Below are 16,371 nucleotides of genomic sequence, written 5' to 3'. Positions count from 1 at the left end.
GTAAGGTAATGGCAGTGTACTGATGTTATGTTAAGATATCCTCCAACCTTTTCTACCATGGTTTGAAGAGTGAACTTTTCGTAGTCTTACTTTCTCAAACTGTCAAATATTGTTCTGTAGTTCTATTGTAATGTGTTTTAATACACCCTCCTATGTGTTATTGCTTTGTTATGCTCAAACGCTTTTGTCTCCTTTCAATAAAAATATTGAACAAGGAAAAAAGCAAACAAAGGGCCACATCCGGCCTTCAGTGGTTTGGAAACCACTAGCCTAGGCAATCACATGGATTTAAGCAGTGCACTTGCCGGAAATAGGGTGCAACTTGACAGACCGCTCCAAAGTGAATGAGGGCTTGTTTTCAAAGCTTAAATTATACAAGCTGAAGTTAGAAGCTGATTGGGTACTATGCACAGTTGCACCAGATGATGTGTGCACCAGTTTTTGGAAATTTCTTCCTATGTACAGAACACCCCCAGAAATTTAATTTGCTGCTTCTGAGATTGGCTCGTTGTCTTTCCTGATGTACAGAGGTTTGGATCAAATAATTACTATGCAATTCATTTTTTGAATTTTTATGAGAAATTTTCTGAGCCTCTTACATAAGTAAATGAATGCCAGAACCGCTTCCCATTATGGAACAGACACTAATTGCACGGTGACAATGATACAGACCCTCTCACTTAGCAGTCAGTTTGAGAAAAGTAATAAGACTGACATCACCAGGGCTTTTTTTCTCAGAGAAAAGGTGCAGGAACTCAACCATGCCCGCCACACACACACACATACCTGCCAAATGGCATCAAATAGTAGCTCTTCCCTCTGCATACAACCCCTCCCTCCACTACCCTCATCTCCCCCCCTCCTTAAAAGCTCCATCATCTGTCATATGTCTTACCTTTGTTGCAGCATACTATACTATACTACAGTCACTTGCAAGGGAGATCATGCAGTAGGAGCATCAACAATTGGTCACAAGGGAAAAAATGGAGACCACCTAGGGTGCACCTCTTCTGTATCTCCCTTGTCCCTGTCCGGCACTCAGTGGGATTTGCACAGGAGATCTGACCTGTGGGAGCTACTGGGAGATAAGCTATCACTTGTAAACGCAGAAGCTGGACTTCAGTGTTACCAAGTGATAGTGGTGAGCAGGGAGCAGAAGACCTGAGCCAGAGGTGGTGGAACGAACATAGTTCCCCCTAGTTCCTGCTGAAAAAAAGCCCTGGACATCACTATCTCCAGATCAGAAACTGCTGTAAAAAAAAACCCTTTCATGACTAAGCCTATTTTTGAAATTTGGTGTTTACAAGTTAAAATCCGTATTTTTTGCTAGAAAATTACTTAGAGTTCCCAAACATTATAAATATTTTTTTAGCAGAGAATCTAGAGAATAAAATGGAGATTGTTGCAATATTTTATATCACACGGTATTTGTGCAGCGGTGTTTTAAACGCAAATTTTTGGAAAATGGACACTTTCATGAATTATAAAAAATCCAAACAGCAAAGTTACCCCAATTTTTTTGTATAATGTGAAAGATGATGTTACGCCGAGTAAATAGATACCAAACATGTCACCCTTTATAATTGCACGCACTCGTGGAATGGCGACAAACTACGGTACCTATGAATTTCCATAGGCGACGGTTTAAATTTTTTTTACGGTTACCAGGTTTGAGTTACAGAGGAGGTCTAGGGTTAGAATTATTGCTCTCACTCTGACGATCGCGGCGATATCTCACATGTGTGATTTGAACACCGTTTACATATGCGGGCGTGATTTCCATATGCGTTTTCTTCGCTGCGCGAGCTCGCAGGGACGGGGGCGCTTTAAAAAAAAATTTTTTTTATTTAATTTTATTTATTTTTATACTTATAAATTGTGTTTAAAAAAATTTTTTTTTTTTTTTACTTTTATTGCTGTCACAAGGAATGTAAACATCCCTTGTGACAGTAATAGGTGGTGACAGGTACTCTTTATGGAGGGATCGGGGGTCTAAAAGACCCCCGATCCCTCCTTTGCACTTCATAGTATTCAGATCGCCAAAAACAGCGATTTTGAACGCTGTATATTTTTTTAAAACCGGCGCCATTGGCAGCCGAGTAAACGGGAAGTGACGTCATGCGTTTCCAATGAGAAGGCTGGAACGAAGCCACCCACAGCTTCGTTCCAGCCCGCCCCCACCCGCTGAAGGCAGCCGATTGGACACCGGGCCTCCCGATCGCACGGGAGGCCCGGTAAGAGCGGCGGGAGGCGGGGATGTCCCCTCCCGCTCCTCCGGTATAACAGCCGAGTGGTTGTTATAATCGGATAGCCGATCGCCGGCCCTAAACAACGGTACCAGGATGATGCCTGCAGCTGCGGGCATCATCCCGGTATAACCCCTGAAACCCGAGTACGCACATCTGCGTACGGTCGGCGGGAAGGGGTTAATAAAGTTTGAAATTTATATGGTGCACTCCAGAGGGATTGTTTATTTCCCCCAAAAGTGGAGTTTCTGTTTAAGTGACTACTAACATTTTGTAAATATGGGCAGCTAGACTGGTTTATCTACCATTGGTGCCATTGGTGTTAGTTGCCACTGTTTGCTGCACAAATATATTACATTTTGACTAACGAAAAGCTCTTTACCACACTAAGATGGCATTAAACCATTAAGCCCAAACCATAAATGTAATATATTGCAGCTTACCAATCATTAGATGTTAGTTTTCCTTTTTTTAGGCTCCCCCCTCTATTTTCACCTGGTGATCTGGCCAGTAACACACCTCCTGAATTAGACCCCTTTCACACTGGGGCGGTGGGTCAATTAGCGGTAAAGCGCCGCTTTACCACTGTCATAGCGGCACTTTTCGGCCGCTAGCGGGGCTTTTAACCCGTGCTAGCGGGCGAGAAAAGGGTTAATAGCACCCGTTTTGCAGCACTGCCCAAGAGCTTTGCAGGCGCTTCGGCAGCCCTGCCTATTCATTTCAATGGACAGGGGTGGTGGAGGAGCACTTCTGCACCACTCCAAAGATGATGCTTGCAGGACTTTTTTAACTGTCCTGCAAGCACACCGCCCCAGTGGGAAAGCACTCGGGCTTTCCCACTGGGGTGGCTTGAGAGGCGCATTTTAGGTGCTTTGTAGATGCTATTTTTAGTGCTAAACCGCCTGAAAAGCATCCGGTGTGAAAGGGGTGTTAGAGTGCCTTCATTCTGGATAAAGGAGAAACAGAAACACCTTTGGACAGTGGTATTGTCAGTATGGGGGGAGGGGAGTTGCTAACAATTCAAAGAAGGAAACTCTGCTCCAGGTGAGCAATCACTGCAGTCCCAATAGTGCTGGGTGCAATACCACGGCTCGCCACCAAAGATCAATGAACTGGTTGAAGAAGCAGTGTGTTCGGTGTAAAACGCGTCACCTCCTGGGCCCTGTAACCTTGTCCTTGTGGCTGCCAAGTATCATGTTTTGGAACTAAACACGTTGGATTAATTCTTTGGTGAGAGTGCATTTTTTTTTTTTTTTTTTTTAGCACTGGTCACTGTATTAGTGTCACTGGTCCCCATAAAGTGTCACTTAGTGTCCGCCGCAATGTCGCAGTCCTGCTAAAAATCGCAGATCGCCGCCATTACTAGTAAAAATAAAAATGCCATAAAAATATCCAATAGTTTGTAGATGCAATAACTTTTGCGCAAACCAATCAATATTCACTGAGATTTTTACCAAAAATATGCAGCAGAATACATATTGGCCTAATTGATGAAGAAATTTGATTTTTTCCATTTTTTTACTAGATATGTTGTATAGCAGAAAGTAAAAAAATATGTTTTTTTTTTCAAAATGGTCGGTCTTTTTTGTTTATCCCGCAACAAATAAAAAAACTGCAGAGGTGATCAAATACCACCAAAAGAAAGCTCTATTTGTTTGGGTACAGCATTGCATGAACGCGCAATTGTCAGTTAAGGCAATGCAGTGCTGTATCCCAAAACATGGCCTGGTCATGAAGGGGGTGAAACCTTCCAGGGCTGAAGTGGTTAAAGAGTCAGAATTTCCCAAAACACTCATCCCCCTGCTTTTGTAACTAGCTCAGTTCCTTTCCCAGAAATCTTCAGTTTAGCTCACATATTGAATGACACCAGCCCTGGTAATGTCCCTAGAGTAACCACATCATGATGGCATGCCATGGTTTGCGCATAGGAGATGGGGAGGATCCAGTCTTTTACAGCACGGGGTCTGATGTGACTACAGGAAATGCAGAATCTCCCATAGATAACCTTTTCAGCAAACACACTGGATTGGCCGATGTCTGTGCCTACAGAACACATGCTGGTAAGAATCTAAAACAACATTTGATTGAATGAAGATTTGGCACCAGTCATTTATCCTTTGGACTGCTACAGCTTACTCAAATTCTGATAGTTCAGGATGGTTTTCTCACAAATCTGCAATGTGCTCTCCAGATCAAACTCTGGGTCGAACAATGGACGTCTTCCTAGGAGGATGACTGAAAGCAGTAAGGCAAAATGAGCCGTCAACCCCCAAATGTAAAAGCTTTTCTTGGTTTTTGCATCCTGATACTCGAACTTATGAATGTTCTGCTTTCCAAAAGGGGGTATGTTATATGGTATTGCAGTGTAATGATCCAAGCTGATAAACAGATCCAAGGGAACATAGAGGACATCTGTGACCTCATTGGGGTTAGGCGATGGCTGGAAGGCTTCTTCCACAATCCCAACCACTGGAGTGACCAAGTAAACTGGAGACTGGAAGAAAAGAGAGGCATTAAAAGGATAACAATAAAAATACATACAACAGGATATTAGACATGTGCGTCATCAATAAATTTGTTTTGTTTTGTTCCGTTTCATATTATAAGGACAGAGGGACTTTGTTCCAAATCAGGAACAGTCCCTCCAAAAAATCCCTATGTTTAACCATTTGCATGTGTAGCACCCTCCTAGAGTAGAGTAGGCTTTTAGGTAAATTTAGTGACAGTGACTTAAAAAAGTATTCACACCCCTTGACATTTTCCACATTTTGTCATGTTACAAAAACGTAAATGTATTTTATTGGGATTGTATATGATAGACCAACACAAAGTGGCACATAATTGTGAAGTAGAAGGAAAATGATAAATGGTTTTCAATTTTTTTTTACAAATAAATATCTGAAAAGTGTGGCGTGCATTTATATTCAGCCGCCTTTACTCTGATACTCCTAACTAAAATCTAGTGGAACCAATTGCCTTCAGAAGTCACCTAATTAGTAAAAAGAGTCCACCTATGTTTAATTTAATCTCAGTATAAATACAGCTGTTCTGTGAAGCCCTCAGAGGTTTGTTAGAGAACCTTGGTCAACAAACAGCATCATGAAGGCCAAGGAACACACCAGACAGGTCAGGGATAAAGTTGTGGAGAAGTTTAAAGCAGGGTTAGGTTATAAAAAAGTATCCCAAGCTTTGAACATCTCATGGAGCACTGTTCAATCCATCATCTGAAAACGCTACAAATCTGGCCTTTATAGAAGAGTGGCAAGAGGAAAGCCATTGTTGAAAGAAAGCCATAAAAAGTTCCATTTGCAGTTTGCGAGAAGCAGAATGTGGGGGACACAGCAAACATGTGGAAGAAGGTGCTCTGGTCAGATGAGACCAAAACTGAACTTTTTGGCTTAAAAGCAAAATGCTATGTGTAGTGGAAAACGAACACTGCACATCACCCTGAACACACCATCCCCATTGTGAAACATGGTGGTGGCAGCGTCATGTTATAGGGATGATTCTCTTCAGCAGGGACAGGGAAGCTGGTCAGAGTTGATGGGAAGATGGATGGAGCCAAATACAGGGCAATCTTAAAAGAAAACCTGCAAAAAGACTTGAGACTGGGGTGGAGGTTCACCTTCCAGCAATGACCCTAAACATTCAGCCAAAACTACAATGGAGTAGTTTAGAGCAAAGCATATTCATGTGTTAGAATGGCCCAGTCAAATTCCAGACCTAAATCCAATTGAGAATCTGTGGCAAGACTTGAAAATTGCTGTTCACAGATGCTCTCCATCCAATCTGACAGAGATTGAGATATTTTTCAAAGTCAAAAATTTCACTCTCTAGATGTGCAAAGCTAGTAGAGACAATCCCAAAAAGACTTGCAGCTGTAATTGCAGCAAAAGGTGGTTCTACATAGTATTGATTCAGAGGGGGCTGAATGCAAATGCACGCCACACTTTTCAGATATTTATTTGTAGAAAATTTTGAAAACCATTAATAATTTTCCTTCCACTTCACAATTTTGTGCCACTTTGTGTTGTTCTATCACATAAAATACATTTACGTTTTTGGTTGTAACATGACAAAATGTGGAAAATTTGAAAGGGGTATGAATATTTTTTCATGGCACTGTAGCTCTTTTGTAATCAGTGGAGCAGGAGTTGATTGTTTAGGCCTGCTCAGTATCTCACAGGCTGCTGGTCTGATTGCTTTCCCCAGTATTCTCGAGGATTCTAGACTCATAGGAAGGACAGAGTGGGCAGTCTGAGCATTTATGGTAACAAAGCCAATCCTTGGGGAGGTGTGCCTAGTTGGTGGGGAGAGAGCCCATAAATAGTCTGAGGCCTAAACAGCAGTGTGCAGAGTTCCCAGGTCCAGTCCTGGTGAGAAGACCTTTGTGCAGGTGGGCTCTTCCCCTGGGGCAGAGTTCTAGAATAAGCCGTTAGGAAGACACCAAGGTCCCAGCTAGGCTTAGCTGGGGGGGCTATCCGTGTCCGGGGATCAAGTAGAGTCTGGAGAAGCTCACGTAAGAGCCAGGAGGAAGTTGGTGGGAAAGAGTCCAGCTTTCCTATGGTGGTGTGAGTCTACATCTTCCTCACTAGGACGAGCCTGGTGGATATGGGCAGGAGGCTACTGATGATCCTGTGGCTATGTGAGTAAGCCACCCCAGTGCTGAAGAGTTAGTGAGCTTCTAAACTCTGGAAGAAGTGCAGGACACCATCAGCATAGAGATCCTGTGGGACATTCCTTTTTGTAATGTTCAGCCAGAAAGTTGAGGAGTCCTCAAGTTATTCAGTTTACTGGAGTATCCCATGCTTACTCTCCCCAAGTTCATCATTCTCAATAATAAAAAAAAAAAAAAAAAAAAAAAAAAAGGAAGAAACCCCTACCTAGACTGTTCTTTGGAATCAGTGGAAGTGAGGAAAATGCTGGGTGCTTGGCTGTGTGTGCTCTACGTGGGGGAAATAGGACTGAATTCACCAGCGGCTCCTACTGGGTTGCGCTAAACATGAGCACCACAAATGTTTGTATGTATGATTATCTCCTATGATCATCAGCTCCGTCTAGTGGCCATAATATGGTATTGTTTTAAAGTGGTTGTAAACCCTGTTGCACCGCTTTTACCTACAGGTAAGCCTATAATAAGGCTTACCTGTAGATACTGTGAATATCTCCTAAACTTGCACAGTTTAGGAGAAATTCACTGTATCCACATGTGCCAACGTCATCAGCACATGCGCACTGAAGAAACGGCCCGCCCATGCCGTTTCTTCAGGACCCGTGCCGTGACGTCCTCGCGGCTCCGGCACCCGTGAACCCAGAAATAACTCTGGGAGACATGTCGTCGGTCACAGCGGTGTGTGGGGACCGCTGCAACAGCTTCGATCTAAGGTAAGTATTTCATAATGAGCTAGTATGCGATGCATATTAGCTCATTATGCTTTTGTCTTGCAGGGTTTTTGTTTTTTTTTCATTTTGTTTGGAGTTTACAACCACTTTAACTTATTTAACCACTTCCAGCCCAAGGACACCATATGACGTCTTTGACTTTCAGTGGTGAAGGCATCATTTAGATATCTTCTTTTTCAGCCGGCTATTTTTTGCACCGTAAGAACAATCATAGTGGCATATAAAAAGAGTGAAAAATTTAAGGGGGTCTGAATACTTTCCGTCCCCACTGTATATAAATAAGTTGATCATTGGAAGCACCCATCAGTGGTAAATGGTTTGTCTCAACCCACCAACTGCTACATCTGCAGGAGAGCTTTTGAAGAACAACAGACTTATTGGCCAGATCACCAGGTGAGCATAAAATAAAGAAAGCCTAAAAAAGAAGAATACTAATGCAGCCACCTGATCCAAGAATTGGAAAGCTGCAGTATAATTCATGTTTGCTTTTGGGTTTAACACCACTTTAAAGCTGCCAACATGTTACAGTCTGATTGCACAAATTTCCTTTGGATAAACCATCAGTTCTGCACTAGACATGTGCGATTAGTTTTGTACGAATCCGAAATACAAATTTTTATGCATACGAATTCTGTACGAAATACGAAATTCCGTTTACGAATTTCGGATCCAAATTCATAACCAACATTTGTAATTGTTACGAAAAGTAAATCCGAAGAGGATTGTTCGGAGACTGAAGGATCAGATTGTACTGTGTATGGTGTGCTTAAGACTGCTTCATTTTCTAAAACAGGTTATGTTAGATCATTGTGATACAATGAGGAGAATGTTAAAATGTGTATACAAAGGATATACTAACAACATTCGTTCATTTTTCTCTTATGCTGGACACAAACATCAGACAACAGGAAAGACTCGTTTGCAGCCTAAAAGAAGAATGTCCGGGTCACATCAGCGTTCTCGTTTTCCCAGTGAAGATGCACAGGCAGCAGACTGGCAGATAATATTTATAATTGAATGATACATGATAAGCCTGATATCTGAGAATTATAAACTTTTATTTTATTTCCCAGGTCCCCTCCAAAAAAAAAAAAAAATACAATTACAATTACTTTTATTGTCTGTCTCTTGCAAAGCAGACCACTGCCCTGTCCTTAGGGGGTGAACAGCATTGCAGACATACAATAACTCAAACAATTCACGCACTAGCGCAGACTTTTCAAACTTCTAACAATAGGCAAGCTTCCAGGCTGTCAACGTGTTTATCGGTTCAGTTGCAAACTAATGTACTGTACATTCCTTTCTGATATAACAATACTCCCTACTTTAAAAAATTTTAAACCCCAATAATGCCACTGAAATACTGGTTTTGATTTAGATATAATTTAACCTCTTCAGCCCCGGAAGCTTTTACCCCCCTGCCTACCCAGGCAATTTTTTGCGATGGTCTTGAACTGAAAATTGCAGTCGTGCGGCGCTGTACCCAAATAAAATTATATGTCTTTTTTTTTTTTATTACCACAAATAGAGCTTTCTCTTGGTAGTATTTGATCCCAACTGCGTTTTTTATTTTTTGCGCTATAAACAAAAAAAGAGCGACAATTTTGAAAAAAAATAAAAACAATATTTTTTACTTTCTACTATAAAATACATCCAATAAAAAAAAAAAAAAAAAAAAGAGGAGGAAAAAAATCGAATTCCTTTATTCTGGTACATATTTTGGGTAAAAAAAAAATTCCAATAAGCGTATATTGCTTGGTTTGCACAAAAAGTTATCGCGTCTACAAACTATCGGATATTTTTATGGCATTTTTATTTATTTAGTTTTTATACTAGTAATGGCTGCGATCAGCGATTTGTAGCGGGACTGCGACATTGCGGCCAACAAACAGGACACCTAACTGACACTTTTTTGGGAATCAGTGACATTATTACAGTGATTAGTGCTAAAAATAATGTTGTAAAGTAATCTTGCCAGCTAACACCAAACGTGAATTCACAACACTCAATAACGACATAAATTAATAAAAAAGCAGTGTAGTGCAACCAAAATCTACCATATATTAAAAAAAACTATGCTACAAAAAACTTGAAAATTTCAATAAACTCAAATTATACCGTGTACAACAAAAATTATGTTCACATTCCAAAATTGTGTACATTCTGCCCCCTATAAGTATTACGTTTAAAATGGGGACTTTCCATTTTGGATTTAGGCCATGTAGGCCATCTTGCTACAGAGCCGAACGCCGGCATATGTGTTTGACATGTGCATTAAAGTTAGCACTGGTGGCAGTGCTTCACTCTGGAAGTGTAATACTTATTTTTTATATATTAAAAGTTTAAATGGAGAGCATTAGATCTTGTGTACTTCCCCTTCCCTCTCATATACAGTGTTGCATGACCGCGCAATTGTCATTCAAAGTATGACAGCGCTGAAAGCTGAAAATTGGCCTGGGCAGGAAGGAGGTAAACGTGCCCAGTAGGCAAGTGGTTAATGGACCAGGTCATCCTCAAGCTGCAGAGGTTTTAAAAATATTTTATACTTTTTGGAAGGGACACATGTTCAATGGGAGCAATTCCTTATTTGAAGGGAGATTTATTGTGCTTTCTTAATCTTTATCTAACTAATTTGAATGGTCTGACCTACATATTGTAGACGCCATAGACATTTTATTTGAAAATAACTATATAACTATAACATGTTTTATAGTTTTTGCAACTGATAGATATTTAGATTATGTAAGTGCACGTCATAAAATCAGGATTATGTAAAATACTACACAGTCAGTTTCAAAGGATATTAAAAAAAAAAAAAAAAAAAAATATATGTGGTAAAATGTGCCGGAATTTAAAAAGTGAAGATTTGCCATCATATAGGAAACATCGAGAAATGCTAATTGTGCCCAAGCAAAAGTCAGTAAAATTAAAATTTTGCCTAAAATTCCACCTAAAAAACAGTAGTGCATTTCCTGACATGTAACTGTCTAGACCAGGGTTTCTCAACCCGGGTTCAATCGAACCCTTGGGTTCCTCCAGAGGTTGCTAGGGGTTCCTTGGACAATAAGCGATTTCTGTCTCTCAGATGACAAGCCACTGACACCAATGATCTTTTTAGCTATCTGCAAGGGGGGAATTCGTCCCAATGACCAATATAAATGGAGCATTTTCCATGCATACCATCACACTAATGTACTGTGAACTGTAAATATAAGAATTATTAGCTGGGATTCCCTAAAGCAAAAAAGTTATTTCAAAGGTTCCTCCATGTTAAAAAGGCTGAGAAAGGTTGGTCTAGACTCTAGACAGTCCTGCTCTGTAACCTAAAACTTGCCTCTGACTGCTAGTCCTATGAGTTTTGGAGTGAGATTTAGTGTTAGTAAGTCTGTGCTCTCCTGAGGTTCTTCAAAAAAGGACACAACTCCCGGCTCCTGCTTCATTAATTCTATGGATCTGTGTTCTTCTGCCATAGGGATAGTGATTTGCCCTCTGCTTGTTTTTTTGGGCACAGCTTCCACAGTACAGATCCTCGGTTTCAGTAAAAAATTCCCCAGTTGTCAGTTGATACTTTTATCATTGTCCAGTAAGAGTAATAAATGTACCAGTGTCAGTGGGATTAATAAATGCTCCAGTGTTAATAGGAGGTATGAGGCTCAATCACTGGGGTCAGTGGTCGGTGGCAAGATTATAATGCCCATACCTGGTCTTCAGTGGTCAATGAGAAAAATATAGTGCCCATTACTGATGTCAGTGGGAGGAATATAATAACCATCAATGGGGTCAGTGAGAGAGATAAAGTGCCCCATCGTTTGTGTTTAATGTGAAGAATATAAAATGCCCATCATTGGTGTCAGTGGGAAAAATGTAGTGCCTTTCATTGGTTTAAGTGGGAGGAATATAGTGCCCATCATTTGTGTTTAGTAGGAAGTAGTCCATCATTGGAATCGGTGGGGAAAAAAAACCCAGTGTGCATCATTGATGTTTAGTGGGAGGAATATAGTGCCTTTTATTGGTGTTCAGTGGGATAATATAGAGCCGATCAATGGTGTCAGTGGGAAGAATACAGTGGCCATCATTTGTGTTTATTGTGAAGAATATAATGCTGCTGTTCAGAGAGAAGAATAAAGTGTCCATCGTTGGTGTCAATGGGAAAAACTGAGTGCCCATCATCGGTGCAAGTGGGAAGAATATAGTGTCCATCATTGGTGTTCAGAGGGAGGACTATAGTTCCCATCAATGGTGTCAGTAGGAGGAATATAATGCCCATCATTGGTGTCAGTGGGAATGAAATAGTGCCCATCATTGGTGTCAGTGGGAAGAATATAGTGCCCATTATCTGTGTCAGTGGGAATAAAATAGAGCTTATCATTTTTATTCAATGGAAAGAATATAGTGGCCTTCATTGGTGTTCAGGGGGAAGAATGTGTTGAGATATTCACTTTACGGTCAACACAAAGGACAAGGGGGCACTCTTTACGTCTAGAGAAAAAGAGATTTAATCTCCAAACATGGAAAGCTTTCTTCACAGTAAGAGCTGTGAAAATGTGGAATAGACTCCCTCCAGAGGTGGTTCTGGCCAGCTCAGTAGATTGCTTTAAGAAAGGCCTGGATTCTTTCCTAAATGTACATAATATAACTGGGTACTAACATTTATAGGTAAAGTTGATCCAGGGAAAATCCGATTGCCTCTCTGGGATCAGGAAGGATTTTTTTCCCCTGCTGTAGCAAATTGGATCCTGCTTTTCTGTTTGTTTGTTTTTTTTGCCTTCCTCTGGATAAACTGTGGGTATAGGATTGGGTATATGGGATTGTATGATATTTTTTATCTAATTAATTTTTTTTTTTTTTATGGTTAAACCAGATGGACTTGTGTCTTTGTTTCAACCTGACTATGTAACGTAATGCCCATAAATGGCATCAGTGGAAGGAATATAATGCCCATCATTGGGGTCAGAAGGAGGAGAATAGTGCTCATCATTTGTGTTTAATGTGAAGAATATAATTCCCATCACTGGGGTCAGTGGGGATAAACCTGTGCCCATCATTGATGTTCAGTGGAAGAAACAAAGTGCCCATCATTAGTGTCATTGGGGAGAATGTAGTGCCTGTTGTTGGTGTCAATTGGAAGAATATATCAATGGTGTCAGTGGGAGGAATATAGTGCCCATCATTTGTGTTTAGTGGGAAGAATATAGTGCTCATCATTTGCGTTTATTGAAAAGAATACAATGCCCATCATTGGTGTTGAGTGGGAAGAATATAGTATCCATTATTGGCATTCAATGGGAGGAATATAGTTCTCATCTATGGTGTCAGCGGGAGGAATAAATTGTCTATTAATGGTGTTAGTGTGAATAAAGTAGTGCCCATTATTGGTCTCAGTGGGAGAATAATAGTGCCCATCATTTGAATTTATTGGGTGATAATGCCCATCATTGCTATCAGTGATAATGAACTCGTGTTCATTGCTGGTGTTCAGTGGAAGAAAAAAGTACCCACTGCTGGTGTCAGTGGGAGGAATATAGTGCCCATCATTGGGGTTCAGCAGGAGGAATATGTGCCCATTGTTTGTGTTTAGTGGGAAGAATAGAATACCTATCATTGGTGTTGGTGTGAATAAACTAGTGTCCATCATAAGTGTCAGTGGGAATATTGTAGTGCCCATCACTGGTGTGAATGAGAGGAATACTGTATAGTGCCAATTTTTTTTTTTTGTTTAGTAGGAAGAATATAGTGGCAATCATTGATATCAGTGGGAAGAAACTAGTGTCTGTCATAGATGTCAGTGGAAAGAATACAGTGCCCACCTATTGGTGTCAGTGGAAATCCAAGACCTTTTACACTTTATTAACACCAAGATAATTAAAAATAAAGTTACAATAATACAAAAGAGAGTTATAGGTAGCAACAAATGCAGTCCTAGCAGATGTTTATGTGATCTGTCCATAAGTTGTTACTGACATTTCTGTCCATATATTTAATACTACCGTATTGTCAATTCCTGAAATCTTATTTAGCCTGTTCTAGCATTCCATATAATAGAATGTTCCTGCCATTTACAATATGTAGGTAAACTCACTCAAACAGGTAAAGAATAAATAAGCACAGATATAATACACTATATCAAAGTAAAAACAGCATCAGTATCATTTATCTCTTTCCCACAAAAGAGATCTGCTGAAATTCTTGTATTCACAAGATTTTCCCTTCCAACAAGATTAATCGATTTCAAAGGCTCTGCATGTTGAAGATGGGCCACATTCATAAATTAAGGAACCCTCCAGAAGGATTTCATTAATATTAAGAAAGCTGTCATTTTGTTACTTTACCACTAGATGGAGCTGGTGCTCTAGATTTATGCAGCTCTGATTAGAAACAAATATGTCAGTAGCAATATAAGGGTTTATTTATTTTTAAAATGATGACCAATTTATGCAGGAGTATATTAAAGTGGAACTAGGGGCAACATCAAAAATAACATCTATGATGCAGTCTGTATATAGCATTAATACAGCAGTTTTTGTTTTATTACAAAGTGTACTGACAGAAAATTCATTATTTTCCACTACCTTCCGACCGGCCCATAGTAAAAATACGTCATTAATTTGATGTTAAATGCTTGTGTTATGGCTGCAGCTAAGCTGCAATAACCCCCAGATAATTTTTTTACTATGGGTGATCCTGTGTAATGTAAATGTGGTCCCGCGGGCGCATTCGCTGCGGCATCACTTTTATGCCCTGTACACACGATTGGACATTGATCGGACATTCCGACCACAAAATCCGTCGGATTTTTTCCGACGAACTTTGGGCCAAACTTGTCTTGCATACACACGGTCGCACAAAGTTGTCAGAAAATCAGATCGTTCTGAACGCGGTGACGTAAAATGCGTACGTCGGGACTATAAACGGGGCAGTAGCCAATAGCTTTCGTCTCTTAATTTCTTCTGAGCATGCATGGCACTTTGTCCGTCGGATTTGTGTACACACGATCGGAATTTAACCGATCAGATTTTGTTGTCGGAAAATTTTATATCCTGCTCTCAAACTTTGTGTGTCGGAAATTCCGACAGAAAAAGTCCGATGGAGCCCACACACAATCGGAATTTCTGACAACACAATCCGATCGCACTTTTTCCATTGGAAAATCCGACCATGTGTACAGGGCATTAGAGGCGGCGGGAGAGCTTGTTTCCGGGGCTTACCGGAGCCATAAGTAAAGCCCGGAATAGATCTGATGTGGCCGATGACTGGGCAAGAAGTCGAGTGAGGGCAAAATGGCCCCCACCCTAGCTCTGTGCCCTTGAAGGATCGGAGTGACCTCTGACCTCACTTCCTGTTCTCGTACATACACAAATTTTTTTTTTTTTTTTGCTTTATGCTTTCAAATGTAAATGAGAGATCAGGGGTCTTTTTGACCCCAGATCTCTCAATAAAGAAGAAATGTCATGCTTATTTCTATTACAAGGGATGTTTACATTTTAAAGCATGACATGTTAGGTATCGATTTACTCATCATACCATCTTTAACATTATACAAAAAATTGGGGTAACTATTGTGCAATTATTTTTGTTTTTTTCATTCATTAAAGTGTATTTTTTCCAAACAGATTGTGTTTTAAAGACCGCTGCGCAAATACAGTGTGACATAAAATATTGCAACGATCGCCATTTTATTCTCTAGGGTCTCTGCTAAAAAAAGTATATATAATGTTTGGGGGTTCTAAGTAATTCTCTAGCAAAAAATACTAATTTAGGCTTGTAAACAAAAAGTTTGAGAAAAGGCCCGGTCTTGAAGTGGTTAAAGCGGTTGTATACCGCTGGACATCTTTTTTTACTTCCTGCAAGGTAAAGTCATAATTTGCTAGTATGCATCGTATACTAGCACATTATGTGAAACTTACCTTAAAAGGAAGTTGTTCTAGCGCCGCAATATCATCACTGCAGCTGCTTCCATTTTTACCCGTCTTGCTTCCGGGTTCGTGGGCTCCGGCTCTGTGATTAGCCGGAGCGGGAGCCGTCGTTCAGGGCACAGGGCTCGGAAGGAACGGCACTCGTGGCTGTTCCTTCAGAGCGCATGCGCCAGTGATGTCACTGGCTGCATGTATAGTAAATATCTCCTAAATTGTACACTTTTAAGAGATATTTACACTACCTATAAGTAAGCCTTATTATAGGCCTACCTATAGGTAAATGTTAGCAGAGGAAGTTTACTTCCTCTTTAACAGATCAAGCTGTCTAGCAAAACTGATACTTGGGACAAACTGTTAGAGCCCATTCACACTGGCAACACACTAAACCAAAGCTGTTTATTGTGCAGGTAGCTGTCAGTTCCAGCTTCAATGAGCTGGCCGTAGAGGTAGGGTTGCCACCTGTCCAGGATTCACCCGGACTTTTCGAGTTTGAATCATGCATCCGGGTTTTAGACTGCCTGAAACCCGGACACACAATTCACACAGGACTATGGCTTCATAGAAGGGTTGCTGGCTGCAGTTGTCTAAACCGAGAGTGTCTGTTACGCTCTCTTTCACGCTGCCCAAAGCCAGTACTAACAATCCCCCCACCCCCTGCAACACAGATGGGAGAGGAGAGACGGCTCGATCTGCTCCTCTTCCTCCCACCCCTACTGCTCTGTGTCTGCCCACACTCCTCAGAAAAGGAAAGTGGGGGCTGGAAATGTGAAGTCCAGCAACCTCAGATACATCTGGATGAGAGGTGCTGA

The 16,371-nt window shown here is 40.8% G+C and overlaps 1 protein-coding gene across 1 annotated transcript in view; it reads right to left on the bottom strand.

Annotated features, from left to right (window-relative positions):
• Nucleotides 1–556: 556 nt before the first annotated feature.
• NUDT7 (nudix hydrolase 7) overlaps nucleotides 557–16,371 on the bottom strand; it is a 29,139-nt gene continuing 13,324 nt past the window's right edge. The window contains exon 4 of the mRNA XM_073605532.1: nucleotides 557–4,740. Within this exon, the coding sequence (XP_073461633.1) occupies nucleotides 4,372–4,740 (369 nt within the window). The 3' untranslated portion in view covers nucleotides 557–4,371. The remainder of the gene's footprint in view (nucleotides 4,741–16,371) is intronic.

The sequence above is a fragment of the Aquarana catesbeiana genome, linkage group LG11, assembly GCF_042186555.1.
Source record: "Aquarana catesbeiana isolate 2022-GZ linkage group LG11, ASM4218655v1, whole genome shotgun sequence".
Classification (NCBI taxonomy): Eukaryota; Metazoa; Chordata; class Amphibia; order Anura; family Ranidae; genus Aquarana; species Aquarana catesbeiana.
This window is presented reverse-complemented; position numbering and strand designations above follow the sequence as displayed.